At 40.7% G+C, this 25,763-nt stretch overlaps 1 protein-coding gene across 4 annotated transcripts in view; it reads left to right on the forward strand.

Moving 5' to 3' along the window:
* The window catches only part of LOC126273014 (uncharacterized), a 110,035-nt gene extending 85,496 nt beyond the window's left edge, over window positions 1-24,539 (forward strand). For all 4 annotated transcript variants that reach the window (XM_049976386.1, XM_049976387.1, XM_049976388.1 and 1 more), the window contains 3 exons: window positions 4,638-4,716; window positions 7,355-7,452; window positions 23,361-24,539. In XM_049976386.1, the coding sequence (XP_049832343.1) occupies window positions 4,638-4,716; window positions 7,355-7,452; window positions 23,361-23,381 (198 nt within the window). In that variant the 3' untranslated portion in view covers window positions 23,382-24,539. The remainder of the gene's footprint in view (window positions 1-4,637; window positions 4,717-7,354; window positions 7,453-23,360) is intronic.
* The last annotated feature ends 1,224 nt before the right edge of the window (window positions 24,540-25,763 follow it).

Raw genomic sequence — 25,763 nt, forward strand, 5'->3', positions numbered from 1 at the left:
GTTCACTATGCTGTTTGTAGTAGCTTACCCGCATTCCTATTCATTATTAAACCTACTCCTGCATTACCCCTATGTGATTTTGTGTTTATAACCCTGTAGTCACCTGACCAAAAGTGTTGTCCCTCCTGCCACCGAACTTCACTAATTCCCACTATATCTAACTTTAACCTATCCATTTCCCTTTTTAAATTTTCTAACCTACCTGCCCATTTAAGGGATCTGACATTCCACACTTCGATCCGTAGAACGCCAGTTTTCTTTCTCCTGATTTGGTTAGTATGCAGTATATCTGGTGTGCAATCAAACATGATGGAAAAATACCTAGCCTTAGAAATTTCTTGAACAAAAAAAAAAAAAAAAAAAAAGCAGCAGCTCGGCAGGAAGGTTCAATGTGAAAGTGACGCTGATAGTCTTCTTTGACTTTGAAAGATTAGTTCAGTATGAATTTCTTCCACAGGGACAAACTGTTAATCAATGGGACTGTCGGGACATGTTGCAACACCTGCGAAATTGTGAGAAGGAAACTTGTGCAAAGGAAACTTGTCTGCTTCTCAGGAAATGTGTCTGCTTCTACTGCAGAGAGTGAACACCTTATGGATTCTGGATTGTATGAACATGTAAATTCAGGGTCTTTGCGGCCCGGGAGATCCGGGGAAAACCTGGGAATTTTTTCATCCGGGACAAATCTGGGAAAAACCCGGTAATTTCTTAGAATTCTGGGATTTTTCATTGTTTTAGATTTCAGTTAAAGTTTTGTAGGTTTGACATGTAAGATCTGATACTCTGACAAAGAACTGTAGTCCACTACTGCTGAATAATACTGCAGCAATGAAATATATATCAGGGAATAACACCAAAATAAAAGTTCAGTTGCATAGAAAATGGGTAATTTACACAATGCACAGACCAGTTTGCCTACACCGTAAAGTTTCAAAGGCTTTAGGGCGAAGATTATGTAGTACGTCCGTAACAACTAACGTGCATTCAATGTGCGTGACGTCACAATTGTTCACATTTCTAACAGATCACTAGTAAATATTACGAATAGTGGCTTGAGATGCGTTACTTTCAAAGGAAATTACCACACAAGGTGATTTATGTTACTTGTGAGAATGTGCAGTGAATTTCTTAAATCACAGGGCATTATAACTCTCATTCAAAATTTAACACTTTGAGGATCAGCCATTTGAAAAATGTCGGGCCCAGAAGATAAGTCATTTATATGCCACTATTTAAAATTTTACCGGCACATTTGTATTTGATATGACTTAACGTTTAGCACACGCTAAAAAAAGACCGAGCTTCAAGTTAGTTTTCATATTTAATGTTGTTCTTACATAGATAAAAAATTATGCAATCGATGGCAAAAAGTATAATTGACCTTAAAAAAAAATGTGCATAATGTGTTACTGAGTAATGTCACAATTCTTTTCATGCCAGAACACCTCGACTTTTCTTCACAGCTGATAATCATTTTGGCACAAATAATTGCCAAATTAGAGACTGCGAGTAGGCCTACGGACTTCCTATCATTGTAGGCCTAATAACATTGGATGCCAATAGACGATGCAATTCTCATTCGTACATACACATCTACTTACGAGTTACCCGCTGTAGAAACGAACTTTGCTGAGTTGAGCGAGCTTGGCCTACCTTCATAACCTACGCACCGCGGCCTGTCTTTCTCTTAGGCCTCGTGCTCTGATAACTCCAGTCATTCGCTAGCGAGATCATGTGACATGATCTATGACTGGCTGACAAAAGTGCATCGCTCAATGCAAATCTCTATTTTAGAGTTTCGGAAGCTACCATGCTGTAATTTGTGGAATTTGTTTATATACTTTCGCAATACAAAAATAAACTCTGTGCATATTGTCTCGCATCAAACAAATTTCCAAATGCATTGTTTCCTAAAGTGCTGAGACATCTTCCACCGGTATAAGACCTTTACGATTCAAAGGACTGATAGGTTTTACAGCTCCGAGGGAAAGCATACTGTTCCTTAACACGGATGTATTTTCACCCACTTTATACGTAATTTCATCCAGGAGAAATTGTGTTTTTAACCGGGAAATCCGGGAATTTTTTTTTCTTGTCCACGTAGACACCCTGAAATTCTGATGTACTTACAACTGGTGCTATCAGCAGTTGTGATATTAAATCTGTCAACACTTCCAGCTAGTTTAGCAAGCTATTCCTGTTCTGATACCACGAAAATTATACCCAGATGCCTCAAAATATATCTTACTGCAAACTGGGCAACCCAATTTAAGCCCCCGCGTCCGGCCATCCTGATTTAGGTTTTCCGTGATTTCCCTAAATCGCTCCAGGCAAATGCCGGGATTGTTCCTTTCAAAGGGCAAGGCCCACTTCCTTCCCCGTCCTTCCCTAATCCGATGAGACCAATGACCTCGCTGTCTGGTCTCCTTCCCCAAAACCAACCAACCACCCAACCCAATTTAAGCACACACAAATTCCTTTTCAAAAGTGTATTTTGCTGAGTAATAGTTTTAGCAAGTTTCCTATAGGAAAAAGTAGTCGTTATTTTGGATGGTTTTAACTCTTTACCTCATGGGGGTATCCAAGTTACCCCAAGGAAATTCTTTATTTATAATTTATCAAATTTTGCAAATAATGGACTATATTTTTTGTATTTATCCATTGAAATGTCTATTAAGAGAAAAAGAAACATCGTATTATAATGTCACGTGATAGTCCAGTCTCAGTAGCCAGAGACAGTGTGTAACGATTCATGTAGAATGTTACGTAACTTTAGTTTCTTCTGCCTGGTCCATTGATGAATGAATCTAAAATTTTCATGCTTCACAAAGTTTATTCACATTAATTGACATTTGAACTGCACACTGTTCATGTGAACAAAACACAGACTGACTTCACTCATCTCTTTGATTTCCAAAAGTAACTTGAAAACTAGACTCACAAAACAACAACCCGACTAACTCTCAGCCTCGCTGCATTGATTTGTATAGAATTTTAACAATAGCTTCCAAAATAAAGCATTATTAATTTTGTAAAATTTTCATGTAACAATTAAAATTTACAAAACATAAAGAAACTGATGTTACAGCCGAATAAGGTATAAAATACAATATTCATAAAATAGAAAGAAACTTCCACATGGGAAAAATATGTTAAAAACAAAGATTCCAAGACTGTCTGCTTGTGTCTGTGTATGTGCAGATGGATATGTGTGTGTGTGCGTGTGCGTGTGCGTGTGTGTGTGTGTGTGTGTGCGTGCGCGCGCGTGCGCGAGTGTACACCTGTCCTTTTTTTCCCCCCTAAGGGAAGTCTTTCCGCTCCCGGGATTGGAATGACTCCTTACCCTCTCCCTTGAAACCCACATCCTTTCGTCTTTCCCTCTCCTTCCTGAAGAAGCAACCATCGGTTGTGAAAGCTAGTAATTCTGTGTGTGTGTTTGTGTGTGTTGTTCATTGTGCCTGTCTGCCGGCGCTTTCCCGCTGGTAAGTCTTGGAATCTTTGTTTTTAAATACAATATTCAGTCTTTTATAGTAATATCTTTTAGTTTTCCATAAGAAAATCATTCTGAACTTGAATTGCTGTATCTGATTAAATACATAGAACATACAAATAATACCTCAAATTCTGGAAATTGAAAAACTGTGAGATGCAAACAGTTGGAGAGTTAATTAGGAATGTAATTACAAAGAATATTAATTACAGAGGAAGACATAAAAATAAATAACAAATGAAAATACATTGCTTGGTAATAACTTGTAAGCTGTTTGTCAAGATAGTGAGGTCTAAGGTTACTAGATTTTTAGATTGAAATGTTGTTAATTAGAAGCTTTGATATTTCATGCTAACATCTCTGCAGTCTCTAGTTATTTGTTTCTAAGGCCTTATTACTTCAATTTCCTTGATTAGTTACTTAATTTAATATATGTACTTAATTTTATCAATGACAACAATCCGCCAGTAATTACGACAACACATGTCCTTCCAGAACATTCCACACGCCTTCACAATGAATATCAAGTTTTTTTTATCAAATAGGACAGAATGATATATATAAAGACACTGAATTGTCTGATAACTATATGGATGCATATGAATTGTGCTTTTGTGTGTGTGTGTGTGTGTGTGTGTGTGTGTGTGTGTGTGTGTGTGTGTGTTTCTACTTTAGAAGCAAAAAGCTCAAAAGTATAGCAATCTTTTTGTTGTGCATATCTGTGACTCAACATCTCCTCTATACAATGAGTAGCAATTTATGTTTTTAATAACACTGTTGTTATTCCATCCTGGATTTTGCTTTGTTTGATTTTCTCTAAAATATAGTATTAATAGAGCGCAGTGGTTATTTGTAGCACGGGAAATGATGCAGAACGGGTACTGGACAGACCTGTGACCCTCCACTGCTACCATAAATTGAGGCAGTAAAGTTGTCTGTGTATTGTTATTGTTATTATTATTATTATTATTATTAGTAGTAGTAGTAGTAGTAGTAGTAGTAGTAGTAGTAGTGAATTATCCTTCTTTCCAAGAAGGTTCTTTATGTTCTTTCGACCACTTTGGTCTGTGGTGTTTTTCTTTTGATTGCTTTTATGTTTATTGTCCTTTTATTATTAAAATTTCATACATAATATTTTACTTAACAGACGGCATGGAATAAACAGATGAGACAGACACAGCCGTACTACAGACCTCAGCCTCAGTCAGCATATGGGACTAGCAATTGTAAGTATCACTTATGATTTGATAGCAGATAAAAACTATTAATGTGTTGCATAATTAGAATTCAATCTTTTGTCATTGATGTAACAAATTTTAAATGGCCTTAATTTGTACAATCTGTAATCTAAAATTTTGATGAGGATTGTAGTCATTTTGTTTACGGCTCTTAAAAATATTTTTTGTGATTGCTGTTTTGACATCTTGTCATTTAGAAGCTTGCTGAAACCTAACATTGTCACAACTTTAAATACAGTGAAATTATATGTAAAGCAACAATGTTAAAACTGAAAAAGTGAGTAGTAGTTATGTGCATGTTAAAGCTCTTCTACTACATTAAGTCATGACATATCACATGGTTTCCAGCAGTCTGAGTGTATGTCGATATAATTATACCTGAACTTCCACATACCATATTGCAAGCACAGAAACAACATTCTGCTTCCATAAGAATAAAACTTATATTCACAACACACACAGTAATAACTCACTCATGTAGCCAACTTATTGATTGGATTATAACAACATTAAAATGACAAAGCTGTAAACACACAGATTGTGAGCTTAGAAATGCAAACAGAATATCTGGAGTCAGTGATTTGGCTCCTAAGATTTATATCCAAAGTCGACGAATCAATGAGTATATAGTAATGTAAAAGGAATAATGTAAGTGAATGCAGTGTGTGTGTGTGTGTGTGTGTGTGTGTGTGTGTGTGTGTCATATATATATATATTTTGCATTCACTGTTTTACTTACATTATTCCTTTCACATTGAAACTCCTTGTTTCATCCACTTTGAAGTGACTTACCTGGTCATGGTGAACAAAAACTTAAAAACCACAAATGTAACTGGGACAAAAAACATTAATGTAAATGACAGGCAGAAGTCCACATGATTTTCTAATGTGAACACAAATAAGGTGTAAAAGCAGGTATTATTTAGAAGCAAGCCAAGCATACGTGCCAAGATCAACAGTGCATAAAAGTTTACCAGATCTAAAATCCCCATTACCATCTGGCAAGATGTTTTGGATGCAAACTAAGTTACCTCCTATTTTAGAGTTCAGTCTGTTCATTTAAGATATGTTGTAGCTTCTTTCTAAACTTGGTGTAAATTGTAATCCCATCTAAGTAATCAAGTGGTCTTCCTTTCCTGCTTCGGTGAAGAAATAGTGAAGAATCTTCAGTGTGATTCAACTTGGCTTTGATCATCTGAAGATGGTTCACAAATGGAGGTCTACAGCTGTCGCTGGGGTTAATGTGTTCACTAAATCTAATGGCAAAACTCCTACATGTTTATCGAAGCCCATTCATACTTTGGTATTCTGAAACGGTCTAACCATTCTACCAGACACAGATGTGTTACCAGGTAAAGACATGTATAGTGTTTTAACCTCTTCTTCTAAGTCTGCCCCTGTAGCTCACTGGTCAAGGTGTCTGGCTGGTATGCCGAGGACCCAGGTTTAATTCTTGATATTGCCGTGGATTTTTTTCTTGGTGGGAGGTCTGAAATGGGTTGAAGTCAGTCTCACAATGTCAGTTGAGGAGTTACTTAAGTGAGACGTAGCGGCTCCAAGGTTTACAAAGCCAACAGTAGCCAGGAGAGCAGTGTGCTGACACCCAACTCTCCATACCCTATCCATGTAACACGATTAGCAGAAGGTGGCATGGCAATCGGTCAAAGGGCCAGAGTGCTGAATCTTTGCTTTCCTTCCTTCTTTCTTTAATGTAAACTCATCAGTTGGCCTGTTGCTGTGTAATTTTTTGGCAAATGTTTGTGATGGTTATAGCAAGAACAACATTTCCATTTTTGTTTGTTTATTATTGGCTTGGTGACATGGTTGATGTGTTACAAATACAAAGATTTCTCAGTTTATCGCTCGTCATAGATCTCGCAGTCGTGTATAACTCATCAGCCTTTCTCAGTACTTTGTGTAGTTCCAATATACAACATTGTGTTACTGTTATGATTCCATATTAAATTTAACTATCTGTAACTGGCTGGTGGAGCCAGGTCACAGGCCAAAGAATGCAACTGGTCGTAGCATCTCAAATAAGACAATGACTAGTAAAACATTGTGGTTTCAACATCTATCTTTGTACCTAGTACAGCTTTACATTATCATCAAGAGTATAGTCGTTGTCATGTAACTATCTTGCAGAAACATCTGGGGAGGAGGGGAAAAAAACCCTTTCAGGTACTGCACTACATTGAATTTCAATTACATTAAAAATATGAAGTAACTGGTCTAGATGGTTCAGCTAAAAGGGAGTTACAATGCTTCACAACAGTACATGTATCTTACGTCACAACACTCATGGTGGACCACAATTTTCGTTAAGACATTATTCCCTATCTACTGTACTTGAGTAAGGACAGCACCCTCCATATATTTGGCTTGTTTGCCACACCATACTCAGCCTTGACAGAAATTGGAAACCTTCAAGCACGTGGCATATTTGCGTGGGTTTTTAAGAGTACAGTAGGAATGATACTGTAACAGCATTGTCTTTACTGTCAAAGACCAGTGGAAATTGCAGAGAAGTGTAACATGAACAGTTTTCAACGCTACTGTATTCTGAGCTATTCACAAATTGTTATGTATTTCCTACTTTGTAACAAGATATTGTTTTTATTTGTAGATCCTTCGCAGCCTGGTTTTCAAAATAATGCGCCTGGAACATTAAACATGAGTTCTGGTTATATGTACAATACACAGCCACCAAATGAGAGGAGAGAGGTAAGTCTTCTTTCATTTTGGCAGTATTTTAGACTTCCCATTAACATTTATTACTTTACGTGTACTAGTCGAGAGTAGCTGAGTCAGTAGATTTCAGAGAGCTGCTGTTCATCAAATGAAACAAGTCACTAACTGCAAAATCGACACATGTATGAGGTAGTTGCTCCTCTGTTCACAATATAAAATGACGATGATGTAAAAGTGCAGTCTTTAAGAGAAAGAATTATTTTACCAGGTGAACTGTGTGGCTAATTTGTCATTTTAACTATCCCTTCTATAACATTTCTACTGTTTTATGCGTACCTTGCGGTAAAAATAAGTATTTAAGATTTCTACTAAATTTCAAATCTCTAAATCACAGAGAATGTGGCTAAATCATACTGATTATTCCATTTCATAATTTACCTCAAAACTTAAGTGTCCATAGCACAATAGACCATTAGCAAATGGCGATAGAAATTAGATAGTAATGTTATGAGAAGGAAAGTTTCGACTCACCATATAGTGGAGATGTTGAATTGCTGATAGGCACAACAAAAAGACACTCACAATTAAAGCTTTCGGCCATTAAGGCCTTTGTCAACACTAGACGCACGACTAGGTGGGGGTAAGGAGGAGGCCGGGGCTGGGAGGGACAGGGTGGTGGTGGTGGTGGTGGTGGTGGTGGTGGTGCATGTCATACAGAGGGCAGGGGAGAGGTGGTGGGGAGGGGGGGGGTAACAGAAAAGGAGAGAAATAGTGTCGGCCACCCCCACAATACTATCCGTGCCCCAGCCTCTTCCTTACTCCTTCAGTCGCTACTCCCATCATGAACTGGTGCTGCTGCTCGCAGTGTGGTTTCAGTTGCCTGAGACTGCAGTCGTGTGGGTGAGTTGCATATGCATGTGTGCGTGCGCATGTTGACAAGGGCCTTAAGCTGAAGCTTTAATTGTGAGTGTCTTTTTTGTTGTGCCTAACTGTGGCTCAGTATCTCCTCTGTATGGTGAGTAGCAACTTTCCTTCTCACAATATTGTTACATTCCATCCTGGATTTTCCATTGTTTGTAGAAATTAGTGTAGACATGAGTATGAATTACCACTTTGTTTGGGTTTGTAGAGTTGAAAGAGCTTTGGACACAGTTCAAGCAATTGATTCAACTTGTGTTAGTTTATTTGAGAATATATTCCTCAAAGCAACAGCAACAATTTTATTTTGTCAGGATAGTGAGAAATTTTGGATTGAAAGAAGAGGTTGGCAAAGAGAATCTGAATCACCAAATCAATTCTTAGCCGTTCCAGAGGAACTTCTCAGATCCTTTAACTGGGAAAATGAGGGAGGTGTATGTGTTAATGGGCCATAATTGAATGAACGTTATTTTGTTGATAAGATTGTACTGTATGCTTTTAGTGCAGATAAACTTCTACAACAAATGAAAAAAATTGTTGGTATTAGCGCATTGTGGTCTAACTAGTCTTTGCTTGGAGTGAACAAAATTGAGTATGGAGGTTTCAATGAACAAAATTCCTTATTGTGGCGCGCGCCATGCTGTTCCTTTCTTTCCCTGCGTTCCTTTCTTTCCCTGTTCTGATCTCTTTTTCCTCTGCTGTGGCGTTTGAGGCCATTCTTTCTTTCCTCCTTTCCTTTTTCTCTTTTCTTCTCCTCCTTGTGTGCGCCTAACGGCCACCCATGCGTTGCTGCATAGCAGGAGACTGGGTAATGGGTAATTCCCAGCCCCAGGTTGGCATGTAGGGCCCGCATGTACCCCTTGGTACAGTACAGGTCAGGCCGAGGGAGGGGTGATTCCCTGATATGTTACCTTCATCCTCAGGCGATTGGTCCCTCCGTCTCTCGTTCGGGAGGTCTGATCTAAGGTGAGGAGAATCACCTAAGGCAGGGGGGGGGTGGCCCTCTCCCCCTCCCCCTCCCCTTTGCAGGGCCCCTGCTGGAAGGAGCGCACCATCAGAGGCACTGGCAGTCTTGGGGGACTTCTTCCCGATGACTGACTTTCCATCTCTTTCTCAGAGTGTTTCCCATAAATGTAAGTGGAATGAGGCTCCTGCCTGAATGTCTCTTCCTTTTGCACCTCGATATATAGTAGTCTCATGTTTAGACGAAAACCAGACTTTTGCTTCTGTTAACCCCTTTGTTACAGAGAAAGGCGTGGATGGCATCGCCAGCCCTGTGAATTCATGCTCTCGTCTCCACATTGGTACTCTCCTTTTTGAAACTGGTAGTGCTCTCCAGGCCCAGCAACTACTCAAGCCCCAAATTCTCCATGAATACCCTATAAAAGTGGAGGCTCACAGGACATGTAACTCGTCCCACAGTATTATCTACACCCGGCTGTTGTACAGTTTGACAGAGTACGAAATAACTAATATCTATTGGATCATGGCGTTACTGCTGTTCATAGAGTTATGAAAAAGGAAGCTGCCAACTTGGTGCCCACTCGCACATTATTCTCGACTTTTGATCGGTTAATGCTTCCTACCAAGATAAAGGCAGGCTATGAAGTCATCTCTGTGCTCCCTTACATTCCCAGTCTGTTGCGGTGTTATAAATGCCACCAGTTCAATCATACCAACACTTCATGTAAAAACACAGCCAAATGTGTCACTTGTAGCAGGGATGCAAACGAAAGCGCCTGTCCACTTCCGTCCTCCTGCTGCGTTAATTGTCATGGAGACCATGCTGCTGCTTCTTGTTCTTGTCCCGTCTATCAAGACGAGCAGGCTGTTCAGGAAATAAAGGTGAAGGAGAAGGTACCTTTTCCTGTTGCCTGGAAACCGTTGGTGAGCCATAAACAGACTCCCCTTGTTTGGAAGCTGCAGCACCGTGTTAGCCTCTCCCCATCCCATGAAAAATGTGGCTATGCAAACTTGTGACTTACAGTTCAGTTCGATGGTGGCAAAGGCGCCTCGCCTTCAAGCTGACACTCCGTCTCCCACTTCCCAGGCTATAGATTCTGCTACCCATTCTTTGCCCTCACTGGCGAAGATGGTTGCAATGCAGCCAGCGAACCGTCAATTCAAAAAGGAATATTCACGGAAAGATTTCTTGTGTACCTCGAGTTTGCAGCATCTGGCTCTTCTGCCATCACCAAAAGTCAAAACAATCATCAAAAGGCAAACCGTCTTCCCCCACTACAACTCGTCGACCCTCTTGGACTCGACGGTCCCTTCCAACTGACTGACACAGGGGAAGCTCCATTGATCCCCCCGAGTTGATGGATGAAGAACCTCCACATGTGGATTCCAGTGGCCATCCTCTCGACAGCTTGCCCCTAAGCAGCCATCGAGGTGAGTGTTTCTTCTTCATTCTGCGCTGTTCCTAAATTTTATGGCCCTTTTATAATGGAATATCCTTGGCCTTCAGTCTAACAGGGCGGACCTCCAGCTGCTCCTGTGATCACAATGTCCGCTTGTAGTCTGTCTCCAAGAAACCAAGCTATGTCCTCATGACTATTTTTCTCTTTTTCCATTTTACTTTGTTAATGGATGGACCTTCCACGTAGGGCAGGGATTCCTGCTCATGGTGGGGTCATGCTACTTCTAAGAGATGATGTTTGTCATCGTCCTATTGCCCTGCACACCCACCTGCAAGCAGTTGCTGCCTGTGTTTTCCTTCCCGAATTTACCTTTTCCCTCTGCACCATTTATATCCGTTTGTCTTCTACTGTTACTAGGACGGACCTGATGCAGCTTGCTCCTCGGCTTCCTCCACCCTTTCTGCTCCTCGGTGACACCAGTGCCCTTCATCCTCTTTGGGGCTCGCCTGTTGCCTGCTTGAGAAGTTCTCTTTTGGTAGATCTCCTTAATTATCGTGTGCTTTAACACTGGTGAAGCCACGTTTCTCTCTGATTCCATGCACACTTATCCCACGTAGACTTCTCGATCTGCTGTGCTCAGTTCACTCAACATCTCGAATGGTGTGCTCTTGCCGATACTTACTCCAGTGATCATTTCTCGTGTGACTCGCCTGTACAATCATACCCCGCCACAGCAGCCCACTCATTGCAAATTCTCTCTTGCTGACTGGAGGCTATATTCCTCTTTGGCAGTCTTTGACAACCGGCTGTTTCCCAGCTGCGAAGATCAGGTCGAGCACCTCATGGACATTATTCTCTTGGCTGCTGAATCCTCTATCCCTCGTACCATTACTTCTCCCCATCAGGTCCCAGTCCCTTGGTGGACTGTAGAGTGCGGCAATGCGATTCGTGCCCGATGACGTGCGCTTAGTGTCTTTCACCGTCATTCTAAGTTAACGAACTGCATCTGCTACAAGCAACTATGTGCGCAATGCCGTCACACTATTAAGGAAAGCCAGAAAGCGTGCTGGATCTCCTTCACCAGCTCGTTCAAATGATTTACTCCATCCTCTCTCGTTTAGGGTGGCCTGCACCGGCTTTCCGGGACTACCACCCACTCCCTGATTTCTGGGCTGACTGTGGCAGGAAACGTCATAGTCGACCCTGTCGATGTTTCCAACGCTTTGGATCGTTACTTTGCGAAGGTTTCAATCTCCACCCACTACCATCCTGCCTTCCTTCCTTCCTTGGAAACATGCGGAGGAGGCTCGTGCAATCTCTTTTCTCTCTTTGAATCGAGAATGCTACAATACTCTTTTCATTATGAGAGAGCTCGAGTGTGCTCTCTCCTCATCCTGGGCTTCTGCTCCTGGGCCTGATACAATCCACGTTCTCGTGCTGCAGAATCTTCCTCCTGTGGGAAAACGCTTTCTCCTCGATACATACAACCATATTTGGACTGACGGTGTATTTCCCACACTTCGGTGTTAAGCTACTATTGTTCCCCTACCTAAGCCTTGTAAAGATAAATCTCTGACTTCCAGCTATCGCCCAATTTCCCTTACCAGCAGCGTTTGTGAGGTGATGGAACACGTGGTCAATGGTCGATTCGTGTGGTGGCTGGAGTCGCACCATCTTCTCACTAATGTTCAGTCTGATTTTCCGAAAACACCGCTCCACGGTTGATCATCTCGTCACCCTGTCAATAATTTTCTGCAGAAGTGACAAACAGTGGCCGTCTTCTTTGATTTGGAGAAAGCCTGTGATACCAGTTGGCGGACAGGCATTCTACATACTTTGCACACATGGGGCCTCCGCATTCGTCTTTTCAATTTCATTCAGGAATTTTTCATGGACAGAGTTTTCCAGGTATGTGTGTGTTCCTCCTTATCCCACACCTTTTCACAGGACAACTGGGTGCCTCAGGACTCTGTACTGAGTGTCGTCCTCTATGACATAGCCATCAACCCCATTATGGATTGCCTTCCAGCTGGCATTTCCGGCTCTGTTTTCATTGACGGCTTTGCTATTTATTGCAGCTCTCAGTGGATGTGTTTCCTGCAATGCTGTCTATTCATTGAGTGTCACAAATGATTTCAACTTTTCTGCTACCAAATCCGTTTGCATCAACTTCTGGCGGTACAAGGTGATTCTTCCACTGTCCTTGCGACTGGGCCAAAATGCTCTCCCATTCGTGGATGCAACAAAGTTATTAGGGCTTACGTTCGATAGGAAACTCAGTTGGTCTCCTCACGTGTCCTACCTGGCTGCACTCTGCACCCGGTCCCTCAGTGTCCTTCGTGTATTGAGTGGTACCTGTGGGGGGCGGGGGGCTGACCAGACTGTCCTCTCCAGCCTATATCAATCTCTTGTCCACTCAAAGTTGGATTATTTGTCAACTCCTCTGCACGGCCTTCTATATTACACCGTCTAAATACAATACACCATTTGGAGATCCGTCTTGCCACTGGTCCCTTCCGTATTAGCCCTGTCGAGAGTCTCTACGCAGAAGCCGGTGAACTACCACTGTCGTACCGGCGCGACATCCTACTCAGTAGGTATGCGTGTCAGCTTTCTTCTGTGCCGGGCCACTCAACCTTTGACACTTTTTTTATAACATTCTTGACTGCCAGTACGAGATGTACGTTTGTTCTCTGCGGCCTCCCGGCGTCCGCTTTCGTCACCTGCTTCAGCATCTGCGGTTGAGACTTCCTGCCATTTTCTGAATGGGGAAGAGCCCTTCACCACCTTGGCTTCAGTCACGGGTTTGTGTTCGTTTTGACCTCAGCTCATTCCAAAAGGATTCAACTCCCGAGCTGACCTATTGCTGCAACTTTCTGGAACTTCACTCACAACTTGCTGATAGCATATTTTTGTACGCTGATGGTTCGAAGTCTGCCTATGGCGTTGGCTGTGCTTTTGTCATCGGGGCTGGTAAGCTTCAATACCGGCTTCTTGACCAGTGCACAATTTTTACAGCAGAGCTTTTGCCCTCTTATCATGCTGTTCACTATGTTCATAGGCACCAGCTCACTCGCTGTGTGATCTGCTGTGACTCCCTCAGTGCCCTTCAGGGTCTCAATCATCCTGATCCAGTCCACCCCATCGTTCGACGGATCTAGGATTGCCTCCATTTGTTCCCAGACGGGGGAGCCCAAGCGATGCTCATGTGGGTTCATGGCCAAGATGGTTCCCGTGGGGAATATGATGCTGCAGCCAAGGCCGCCGTCCATCTTGGTCGGCCCACCTCTTACTCTATTCCCTCACGAGATATTTTTACTTTTCTCTATCAGTGTATAACGTCACTTTGGCATGACCATTCATGGGAACAAACTCAGAGAAGTGAAACCTCTCTCAACAGCCTGGTCAACTACCTCCCAGCCGTCTTGCCATTAGGAAGTAATGTTAGCTCAGTTGGGAATGGGGCACTGCTGCTTTAGTCACCGCACTTGTTGAGTGACAACCTTGGACGTAGCTGTCCTTTCTGTAGCCAGCCATTAACGGTCAGATATTTCCTGATCCTCTGCCCCTATTTTAGCCACTTACGCTGCTGCCTGCTTTGCCGGACATTTTAGCAGATGACGTGTGAGCTGTGGCTTGCATTTTAAGTTTTTTAAAAGTAGTAATATGGCAAAAGAAATTTGATTTCTACCTGGTGACTCTGGTTCCTTGTCCTTGTCGACGTCTTTTAGATACTCTTCCATAACGTCTTTATGTTTTAGATTTGTTTTTCCTTCCTTTTTGTATTGAACCTCGCAACGGTTGTTTCTCCTTGCGGTCCCAGCATTCTCTGGTTGTTTACTGCGCGCTTATGACCTTAGATGTTTTGCACCCTAAAACCCCACACACAGAAAAAAAAAGAAAGAAAATGCTGCTGACATTAGAGAGACAGCTACTATGTTATCAGTGCTGTAAATGTGCCATAAGTCCGTAGTGGCTTATAAACTGCAGATGATTGTACTGGTGGGGAGAACAGTTCATGCTATAATGCGTAGAGCATTGGTTTGTGATCCGTGTGGGTTGTGAATGTCCTTACTTCTATTTGTGGACAGAAGTATTTGACTGCCTCTTTACAGCTGAGAGTTCACAGTTGCACTCCACTTACACCGATACTTGTGGGAAAAATATGGGAGCGATTGCCATGAATCTTCTGACCATTGTGGGAGTACTGTGCTGACTTGCTGGCTTGTGTAAACGGCTGTTCAATGGCTCTTGTAGTACCAGTGCACGGGGTGGCAGCAGTAAAATTTTAGCATGCATAAAAAATGCTGTAACTCATCAATTATCATCAGCCGTGGTATTTTTAGGATTGCTTCTACCTTTTCTGTCAGCGGAAGCAAGCCTGTAAATGAAATTTGGTGGCCTATGAACGTCGCCTGTCTGTACACACACACACACACACACACACACACACACACACACACACTCACACACAGTGCTAAAGTGTTTGAGGCACTTTAATGCTTAACGTAGTTCTGTAATCTAAACATCATAAATTTACTATTAAAAAGTTTGAATTGAATGAGTATATCAGTGTCTTAGGAATGTCCTCTCCTGTCACAGGTATCTGCATATATGCTTTGGCGTAGTCCAGTATACTAAATACTGTCACACCTTGTCGCATGTAATTGTAATTGTTGTACAGGATAGCAGTCAGGCACGGTTTGTGCATTGAGTGTGCGGTAGTTGTTGCTTGGGTGCCAGGGTGCTCCTTTCTTCGGGAGATGATGATGTGTGGACAACCACGGGCTATTTGATGGCCGGATTTGCCTTCTTTAAGCATCGCATGGAATTTCACTTTAGTGATGGCCAAACAATTAAGTGCCAGTCTGCTGGGCTACAAGACACTGGTGGACCATATGTGGTTTCTGTGCAGTGCACTGTGTTGTGCGCCATGTGTGTAGATGCTCCTGATTGTGCATCGTACTATACATCACATGTCTGTATTAGCGTGGCTCTATGCACCAATGTGTCGCGATGAAAACCTGCTTCCATCATTCTGATAATGTTGTCAATCTGCATGATGTTGGCTACATCTGGTAAAATATGATGATGGGCTGGAAGATCAGCTTCTATTATCGGCTCTGTAACATCAGCAATGGTAAAGTTCCACTTAAATAGGTGATGCAGTCCCAAATTTAAGTCTGTCCACTGTGTTCCATCCATAGACGGATGAGTTGTTCACGTCAGAAAAAAACAGAATGCTGTCTGTGGTCCACAGTGGTGGACTGAATTTCTTGGCAGGATGCTTCAATCTGAACTGATGTTTATCAGATACTTCTGATCGGATCTCCTATCACTAACAAACAGGAGCCGTGACTCTGTTGGGCAGTCGATTACACCTACCACCAGCTGCCACTGACATTTGGGTACGAACATAGTGTTGTACATTCATGTGCATGTTTGCTGAACTTATGGTGGTACCAGCATACAGGATATTCCTTGTTTGACAACAAAGCATTTGTTGGTGATTGGCTTCTGTACCTTCAGTGATCACACTCTCTACCTTTCCTGAAATAGTAATGTCTATTTTCACTTTCAGCTTGTTGTAATCTGTGCACACAGGGTGCCACTGTTATACTACTGCCTGGCACTGTCCCTGCGTCAACCTGTGCAGGTGCAATGGCCTCTTGAATCTGATCTACGAGCTCCGCCATGGCATCCAGTGATATTTTTTCTATAACACCTTGATCACTTTGACATGTGGTGGTAGTTGACTAATCCATAGGATGCCTAGTAGGTTGTCAGGGTCAGTAAGTGTATCGGCTTTGCTTTGCAAATGATGCAGATATTGAAATGACTTACAATCACTGATGTCTTTTTCCATTAGTACCTGTCTGATTTGCTCTTTATGTGATGCAGTGACTCTCCAGATTCATTCCAGTTTAAGCTTTTCATACGGATTTCCGTGTGGCGCCACAGGGATCGCAGCTTGTACCTCTACAGCGTAGCAGTGGTCAAGTGGGCTCATGATGAGGACGAATTTTGTCAAGTTGGGTGTAAGTCCTGAGTAACTAAAATTGGCTTTGGCATAAGGAAACCATAGGATCAGGTTGTTGGCCAGAATGGATGTAAATGGACCGTTAGTCTGGACACTGTTGGCGTCTCTCTCTCTCTCTCTCTCTCTCTCTCTCTCTCTCTCTCTCTCTCTCTCTCTCTCTCTCTCTCTCTCTCACACACACACACACACACACAGACAGAACATTTCACCCTTGAACACATAATGTCTCTGATTGGTGCGAACTTCGTAGCTTACGATTACAAACTCAATTAAGAAAATTTAAAAAGGAATCATAATAAATATGAAATAATATATTAAAAACAAAGATTCCAAGGCTTACCAAGTGGGAAAGCGCCAGCAGACAGGCACAATGAACAAAACACACAAACACACACACAGAATTACTAGCTTTCACAACCGAGGGTTGCTTCTTCAGGAAAGCAGGAAGGAGAGGGAAAGACGAAAGGATGTGGGTTTTAAGGGAGAGGGTAAGGAGTCATTCCAATCCCGGGAGCGGAAAGACTTCCCTTAGGGGGAAAAAAGGACAGGTGTACACTCGCGCACGCACACACACACACACACACACACACACACACACACACACACACACACACACACGTATCCATCCGCACATACACAGACACAAGCAGACATATGTCTGCTTGTGTCTGTGTATGTGTACACCTGTCCTTTTTTTCCCCCTAAGGGAAGTCTTTCCGCTCCCGGGATTGGAATGACTCCTTACCCTCTCCCTTAAAACCCACATCCTTTCGTCTTTCCCTCTCCTTCCTGCTTTCCTGAAGAAGCAACCATCGGTTGCGAAAGCTAGTAATTCTGTGTGTGTGTGTGTGTGTGTGTTTGTGTGTTTTGTTCATTGTGCCTGTCTGCTGGCGCTTTCCCCCTTGGTAAGTCTTGGAATCTGTGTTTTTAATATATTTTTCCCATGTGGAAGTTTCTTTCTATTTTATTTACATCATCATAAATATGAAATCATGTATATGTAACAGATAAAATTATAAAATACCAAATTAACGACAAAGTAGTAGAAACAGTTGGCGTCAGACGACGACTGGAAGCACTGTACAAGTAGTAAACACAAGAGTAAAAATGGCCTGGAGTGGTTTTGGTAAACTAAAGAAATGTTTTCAAAAGTATACGGGTGATTTTGAAATGAAAATTATTCAGTGTACTTTTGTTACCAGTTTTGACTTGATATATGCACTTACAATCAAAAAAACTATTCAAAAACTGGGAGCAGCTCAACAAGCAATGAAGAGGTGCCTGTTTGAAATAACTAGGAGAAACAAGAAAGCAAACAAAAATGTTGTGGAATAAAGGGCGTGGAAGACATAACTACAGCTGTAATGAAAAGGAAATGAAATCTTGGAGTGAGCCTAATGGACTGAAGATGGACCAAGGAAGTTCTTTTCTGGGTTCCAAGTGCAGTAAAATATGGATTAATGGCCTATGGAAGGTGGGCAGATAATACTAGTAAACATTTAGGAATGGAGAGGTGGCATTTATCCAACAGTGCATTTCAAATGGCTGATGATGTCTGCTACATTGTGTTAACTTTGCTTATTATAAATTTATTGCTGTCCTGGAGGATCTAGGGGATTCCCACAGATTGTATTTGTTGTAGGGCTCCAAATGCAAATTTTATGGTATTTTAACTCCGTAAGTCCCAAAACAGTGCTCCTAATGAACAGATTACAACAGTAAATGCTCCATAAATAAGTTTGTATGAATTCCTGCATCTACCTATTCTTTTAGATTAGAGTCTGGCATTATAAGTAGCCCAGCTTGAACAACTAAAACTAAAGAAAAATGATCTTAAAATATGGAAATGTTTTTCCATCGTCCATCAAAGTGCATGATTGTGATACTAATAAGACGTAAGGGACAGGTTTTGCATCTAGTTCTATAAAAATAGCGGGTCATATTATATGCACTGCTGAGGCCAGTGTTTTTACATTGTTTAATGGATGATTAAAGATGTCATCTTACATTTACAGATGACACTTTGGCCATTGAGGTTTTGTTCAAATTTATTTTGAAGAATTCCAAAGCATAGGGCTTAGCCAACAATACTTGCGTTCAGATAGGCTCGAGATTTCCCGATACGCCAAAGCACTTGATATAGTATTGATCTTGCTCAAACATTCACATGACATTTTACTTGCTGCACTAGTGCAAGGTATAGTCAAGAAACTACGAACTAGCCACTACAACATGCTAAAGCTCCCCTTTAAAAGTTACAATTCTGTGAAGCACAGGAGAAAATAGCATTAAATTCCATCAACTTTTGTTGTATTTGAACAGGTTTGCAATAAAAGTTCTCATAGATCTATGGATACCGTATACATACATTTATGCTGCTTTTTAAGTAAAGATAACATTCAAAGGCGAAAATGTTGTTTCTCAAAATCCATTACTTGATTCTGAACTCCTGTCAGTATTTTATTTGGTTTTAAGAAACTGTAAAGGTTTATCTTATGGGTTGCAAAAATGACACTTGGTTGCTGTTCACTCATAATACTGGGTAAAATGTTACCAGATTTAGAACAAGATGGTAATATTCAGATGAAACTAGCAGAAAATTAATCCAGAATTAAATGTCTGATAAACAAAAAATCGCACTAAGATGGCAGCAGCTGATATCGCAAGAACAACTAAAGGTGGAAAGACCTCTTGTGTAGATAATACAGACAGATTGCACTAGATCTTGGGATGAGCATAGATTGGAGAATCAATTAATTTGTACCTTTGTATGTACAACCTGATTGTAAAGAAACACCTAGTTGGATTTCATTTGACAATTTGGCTATAAAATTAATCAGTCTATCAATCATAAGTCATTTCCAAGTTCCACAGGAGAAAGCGAATATTATCAGGTTGATTTTAACTTCCTTCATTATTGGATGTAGCATTTCAGTATTGTCTTATTTGCAATTAGTACATGATCCTTTTTGTTTCAATATGTGTGGTCTGATTATTTTCTGAAAATGTATTAATATTTTTGCAGCTGTTAGATATAAGAACTTAACAATGTTATGAAAAGGATAGTTGTTGCCAGAGACAGTGGTCACGTATGTGAGAGTTGCGTCTCTCCCTCCCTCCCTCTTCCTTTCTTCTTTTTCTTTTCTTTATTTTTTTTAGTAATATACAAAGGCGTTGTTGGCGAAAAGCTTATTTTGTGACAGTCTTTTTGTTGTGCTTATCTGCAACTCAGTATCTCCGCTATATGGTGAATAGCAACTATCCTTTTCATAATATTGTTAAATTCCAACCTGGATTTTCCATTGTTATATATAAGAATTCCATACTCAAAGTGGTTACAGTAGAGACTTGACTATCCGTGTTCATCTCTTCGTAGTCCATGCTATCCAACCTACTTAATTAATTTTGTAGTAATACTTCTATGTGATAAAATGAGGATTAATAGATTGTGCATGCTGTACTTTTCCAAAGGTTTAGCAAGTGGCTGCTGGCTTCAATGCTGTGTGGCCTTTCAAAATTTCGTAATTCTAACTCATCTGGAGTCACAATTATAAGCTACATAGTGTATTGTTAATATGGAATAAATTATTGGAACCACTCTTGAACAAACAAAACTTAAGAGGGCCTCATCCAGTGCTCATGAACAACAATAAATACAAGTAGAAATCATCTCCGTTGGCAACGCTGTTTTCTTTGTTTCCTCAGTTGGATATCAGACGTCCAGAGTGTGCATGCATTGTTAAATTGTTGTTTTGTGCAGTAAAATGTGTGATAAACAGGGAAAAAACTTGTAGTGCCTATGGATCAGAAATTATGTGCTGTAATTAGATTGGTTTCTGGGGTAACAGCAAAAACTAGAATTAGGGGTAGGAAACTGGAGACTGACAGTTGAAAAGTGGTGTGCTTCCCAAGCTAGTAAAAATCAAACAAAAGTAAAGAAAACAGTGTTGACAGGTAAGCATGAAAAAGTTGAAGCTTTATTTCATGGCATTAAAATCTAAGAGGGAAAAGTTCGACTGTCCATGGGCCAATATTGCAGGAAAAAGCATTGCAATTTTAGCTGCAAATAGAAACAGAGATTCAGAATTTATTGCCAGTGATGGATGGTTGGATTGTTGGAAAAAGAGATTCTGTATTTGCCAAATTACCATTAGCGGAGAGGCTTTATCTGCTGACAGGCTGTGTCACTGTTGAAAGACTATCTTTTGATGCTAGTTGACAAGCAGGGATTTTCTGGTGAACAGTTGTACAAATATGATGAGAGTGGTTTAACTTAAAAGGTGCTCTCTGGAAAATACCTCATTCAAAAAAGAAAACTGCAACACCCTGATAAAAACAAAAAATTGAGGCATGAGTTAACTTTGTTGTGTTGCAGTAACTATAAGTTTAAGCTTACATAGCAGAGAAACCTTAGAAACCTAGAATTTTCAAAGACGTGAAAAATCTGGAATCACTGCCCATACAGTACTCTCATCAGAAGAAAGAAATGATGATGAATTCAGAAATCTTTTAAAATATGGTTCCAAAAGGAGTTCATGCCAACTGTAGAGAACATCTTACCAAGGAAAGCTTTGCTGCTTTTTGATAACACACCTTCACATCCTGCCAGTGACAAACTCACAGGTGGAGATATCAGAACATTATCTTCACCACCAAATATGACCACTCATCATCACCCGATGGACCAAGGCACCCTTGAAATGCTAAAGAAGAAATATCATCACCTTCTTCTCTGTTAGTTGATATCAGTGATTCATAATAATGAAGGCTCTGTGTAACCATTGTGGAGAGAATTGACTTGCTGGATCTCATGAAATGGTTAGCCGAAGCGTAGGAAGAGATTCCAAACATATTGCTTGTAAGGTCTTGGAAAATTCTTTTATAACATGAAGGTGACATTTTAACTTTGAATTCGTGTGTGAAACTGAAGTCAAAAAATGGAAATGATGATATTGTTTTGTCACTTGAGGATTTACTGGACTATGAAGATGTTAGTTCAGACGACATCACAGAATGGGTGGCAAATGATGAAGTTGATGAATTAACTGGCAACAGTATTGTCAAAATGGCGATGCAGCAGGAAGTAACAGAAGAGGATGAGGCAGACTTAGATGACAGGAGAAATCCCACGGACATTCGGAAAGGTTCAGGTTGTTTGAGGCAGTTCTGCATTACATTATTGAGCAGGAGGAAGCATTGCCAGCTGATATCATATGTTTGGTGAAGGATACTGCAGCACAGAAGATAGGTAAAGGATGGAAACAGTCATCCGTTAAACACTTTTTTAAAACATCAAACCTGTTAAGTTTTATCTTTTTTGTTGGACCACACACACCTCTAGCCCATCTTCCACTTACGCCACAGCAACGATGTGCATGGCTTGACTTGTGCTGTTAGAGCATCACTTGGAAGATGGATTGGCACGCCATGGCCTTCAGCAATGAAAGCAGATTCTGCCTGCAAACAAATGATAATCATTTATGCAAATAATGTAGACCTAGTGAGCATTCGTCCAAGACACACTGGCCCCACCCCAGGCCTTATAGTCTCGGTTGTGGTAAGCTACACTCTTGTTCACCTTTCGTGTTTTTGGAGGGGACGATAACCAGCACTAAGTTCATGCAGAATGTTGTTAGACCCATCCTTTTGATGTTTCTGCAACTGGAAAGTGATGTGTTGTTCCAACAGGATAATGCTTGCCCACACAGTGGCCTTGAAACTCAACATGCTCTGCAAGACATGCAGCAACTTTCCTGGCCAGCACATTCTCCAGACTTGTCTCCAATTGAGCATTTGTAGGACATGATGGGACGAGAAGTGACTCGTATGTCCCGTCAACTAACAGCTCTTACTAAATGGCCTGAACATGTCGAGCTGGGGTAGAATAATGTTATTCCAGCACAGTATTCACCATCTGTATGATCAACTGATGCCAGGGATGCTACATCATGTACAACAGCAGTGTTTCAGTGTGAGCTGATATCTGGTACCTCTGAACCGCTTGTGCTATTGATCTGTAAATTTAATCATTTCATGTACTCCATCTGCGCTGTTGCAACAGTAAATCGTTAGTGACTTGGAAACCTCTAAAGTATGTACTAACCCCCTCCCCCCGCCCCAAGCAGTGTATTGGGTATGAAGTCAGAAAGTGTAATAAAATTGGGCTTTGGATAAAAGAATTGTTTTGAATGATACGGTTGGGTAGGAAGAGAAAATTTGTTGAACTCCGGTCTATCCAGCTTTTTTGTTATACAGGTTGACCTTCCGCCACATTAGACCAGATAGTGAAGACCCTACCGTACTTTTAAAACATTGACAATTGATCAGTAGCTCAGTGAGAATAACTCGTTTACTCTTTTCACGTTCTGCAAATTTTTCACAAGCTACTACTTTGTATCTTCCACTTTTGTGTCTCATGTTCTCCCCTCTCACACACACCCCTTGCCCATCCCTCATTGAACCTCCTCATGTCCACTCTAATTCACCACTCTACTCAGAATCTGGATTGCTATAACGCAATGTTCTGCAGTGAAAATATTTTTTGGAAGAAATCTGAAAATGTAGAACAAATTCTTTAAATGCCAGATTATCTTGTAGTCTTACTTAAGTTTCTCTCATAGGTACACCAATGGAAGTACTGATATGCTGAATGAAGGTGCCTTATCAGAGATTCTGGAGAATCTGCTAAATAGAAGATCCATCCATTGTGATAATACTGCTGAAGTAATGTAAGCTGTTAGCAGGAAATAGTGTTTCTTTGACTGAAGTGACTGATTATTTTAGATAGAGCTTGAAATATCATAGATATTTTTTGTGAAAGATGTAAGATAATGTGTTTAGAAGACTCGTCAATCATCGATTCACACACTGAAAGTGTTTTGTGTAATAATGTTTGTTGTACACATTGGTATCAGCTGACAAAATGTTTTCTGTGATAGGCATTTGTATACAGTTGTATATGGAAATGCCAAAAGCTCACGAAACAAAAATTTTATGGAATTATGACTTTGTAATTATTTAGGATCTTTGTGCTACATTTGTATTATAAATATTTGTGGTTCAGTAATAAGAAAACACTGGCACTCGCTGTGGAGTCAAGATAAATTAATTGTATTTGATTATTCTATCTCATAATTTCTTGACTTAACTGTACCAATAGATTTTAAATCTTGCACAGTGTCTTTCTAGTTTTTTTCCTCTTGATTTGTGGCTGATAAAGTACCTGACAGAATTCTTTCCTTGAAGGCACTGATAATGGCAGTGTTGGCTAAAATGTTAATAATGATGAAACCCACATTAGATCAGCCATTAATGTTGGGATATTGATTGTCGGAATGTTTATTTAAATTTACTTACCCAAAAATGTAATAATGTTCATAAAACTGTTTTCATATGGATAGGTTGAAAATGAAAAAAAGCAAATAAAGACAACTGGAAAGCTGCACTTCCTTGCTGAATGAAATGCTGTGCTGACAACGTAGTAAATTACCATGCATTTGGGACGAAGACTGAGAAATGTTAGGAAGTGATAATGTATTAACAAATTTTTAGTAGCCTAACAATTTGAAACAATGAAGCACTTCCTTATTTTTCCATTAAGTGCCACTTTTGCCATTCACTGTTGTAATATCTCTTGTATCCCGTGTAAGGAGATAAGTGTTAATATCTTGTTATTACTTTACTTTCCATCAGAAGTGGACTTCAAATGTATTTTGGTTAAGTTGTTGGTTTTTACTATACTGAATATGATATTACAATCATATTTATTGTTATATCTATTAAAGAAATGAAAACATTAACCGTGTTCAAAACAATTTTAATTGCCTACTCTGCTGCTGTTGTTTGAAATGAAAAATTGTGTGATTGTTGACACATTTCTTTGAGCTGATAAGAGTTTAATGTATATTATCATATATACCCTTTCTACTGTCAGCAACATATAGGGTTTATTCATGGACAGATATGTGATGTCGCGAGCCTTTGCTAATTCATTAGACAAAAAATTGCAGGTAATTGGTATATTTTGTGATCTGTCAAAGACATTTGACTGTGTAAATCACAATATCCTTTTAAGTAAATTAGAATATTATGGTGTAACAGGAAATTCTGCAAAGTGGTTCAAATCTTATATATCTGGCGGGAAACAAAGGGTGTTATTAGCAAAGAGACATGTATTAAGCTATCAGGCATCATCCAATTGGGAACGAATAACATGTGGGGTCCCACAAGCTTCCTTTTTAGGCCCTTACCTTTTCTTGTATATATCAATGACCTTTCATCAGTAACATTACCAGATGACAATTTCGTTTTGTTTGCCGATGATGCAAACATTGCAATAAATAGCAAATCAGGTGTAGTGTTAGAAAGATTAGCTAATAAAATATTTGTGGACATTAATCACTGGTTCCTAGCCAATTCTTTGTCACTAATCTTTGCGAAAACACACTACATGCAACTTCCTGGCAGTTTAAAACTGTGTGCCCGACCGAGACTTGAACTCGGGACCTTTGCCTTTCGCAGGCAAGTGCTCTACCCTCTGAGCTACCGAAGCACGACTCACGCCCGGTATTCACAGCTTTACTTCTGCCAGTATCTTGTCTCCTACCTTCCAATCTTTACAGAAGCTCTTCTGCGAACCTCGCAGAACTAGCACTCCTGAAAGAAAGGATACTGCGGGGACATGGCTTAGCCACAGCCTGGGGGATGTTTCCAGAATGAAATCCTCAATCTGCAGCGGAGTGTGTGCTGTTGGAAGGTAGGAGACGAGATACTGGCAGAAGTAAAGCTGTGAGTACCGGGCGTGAGTCGTGTTCGGTAGCTCAGAGGGTAGAGTACTTGCCCGTGAAAGGCAAGGTCCTGAGTTCGAGTCTCGGTCGGGCACACAGTTTTAATCTGCCAGGAAGTTTCATATCAGCGCACACTCCACTGCAGAGTGAGAATTTCATTCTGGACACTACATGCAGTTCTGAATCTGTAAAGGGTATTCCATGAGTATGTGCCTAAAATACGATGACAAGCAGATA

This window comes from Schistocerca gregaria, chromosome 5 (assembly GCF_023897955.1).
Source record: "Schistocerca gregaria isolate iqSchGreg1 chromosome 5, iqSchGreg1.2, whole genome shotgun sequence".
NCBI lineage: Eukaryota > Metazoa > Arthropoda > Insecta > Orthoptera > Acrididae > Schistocerca > Schistocerca gregaria.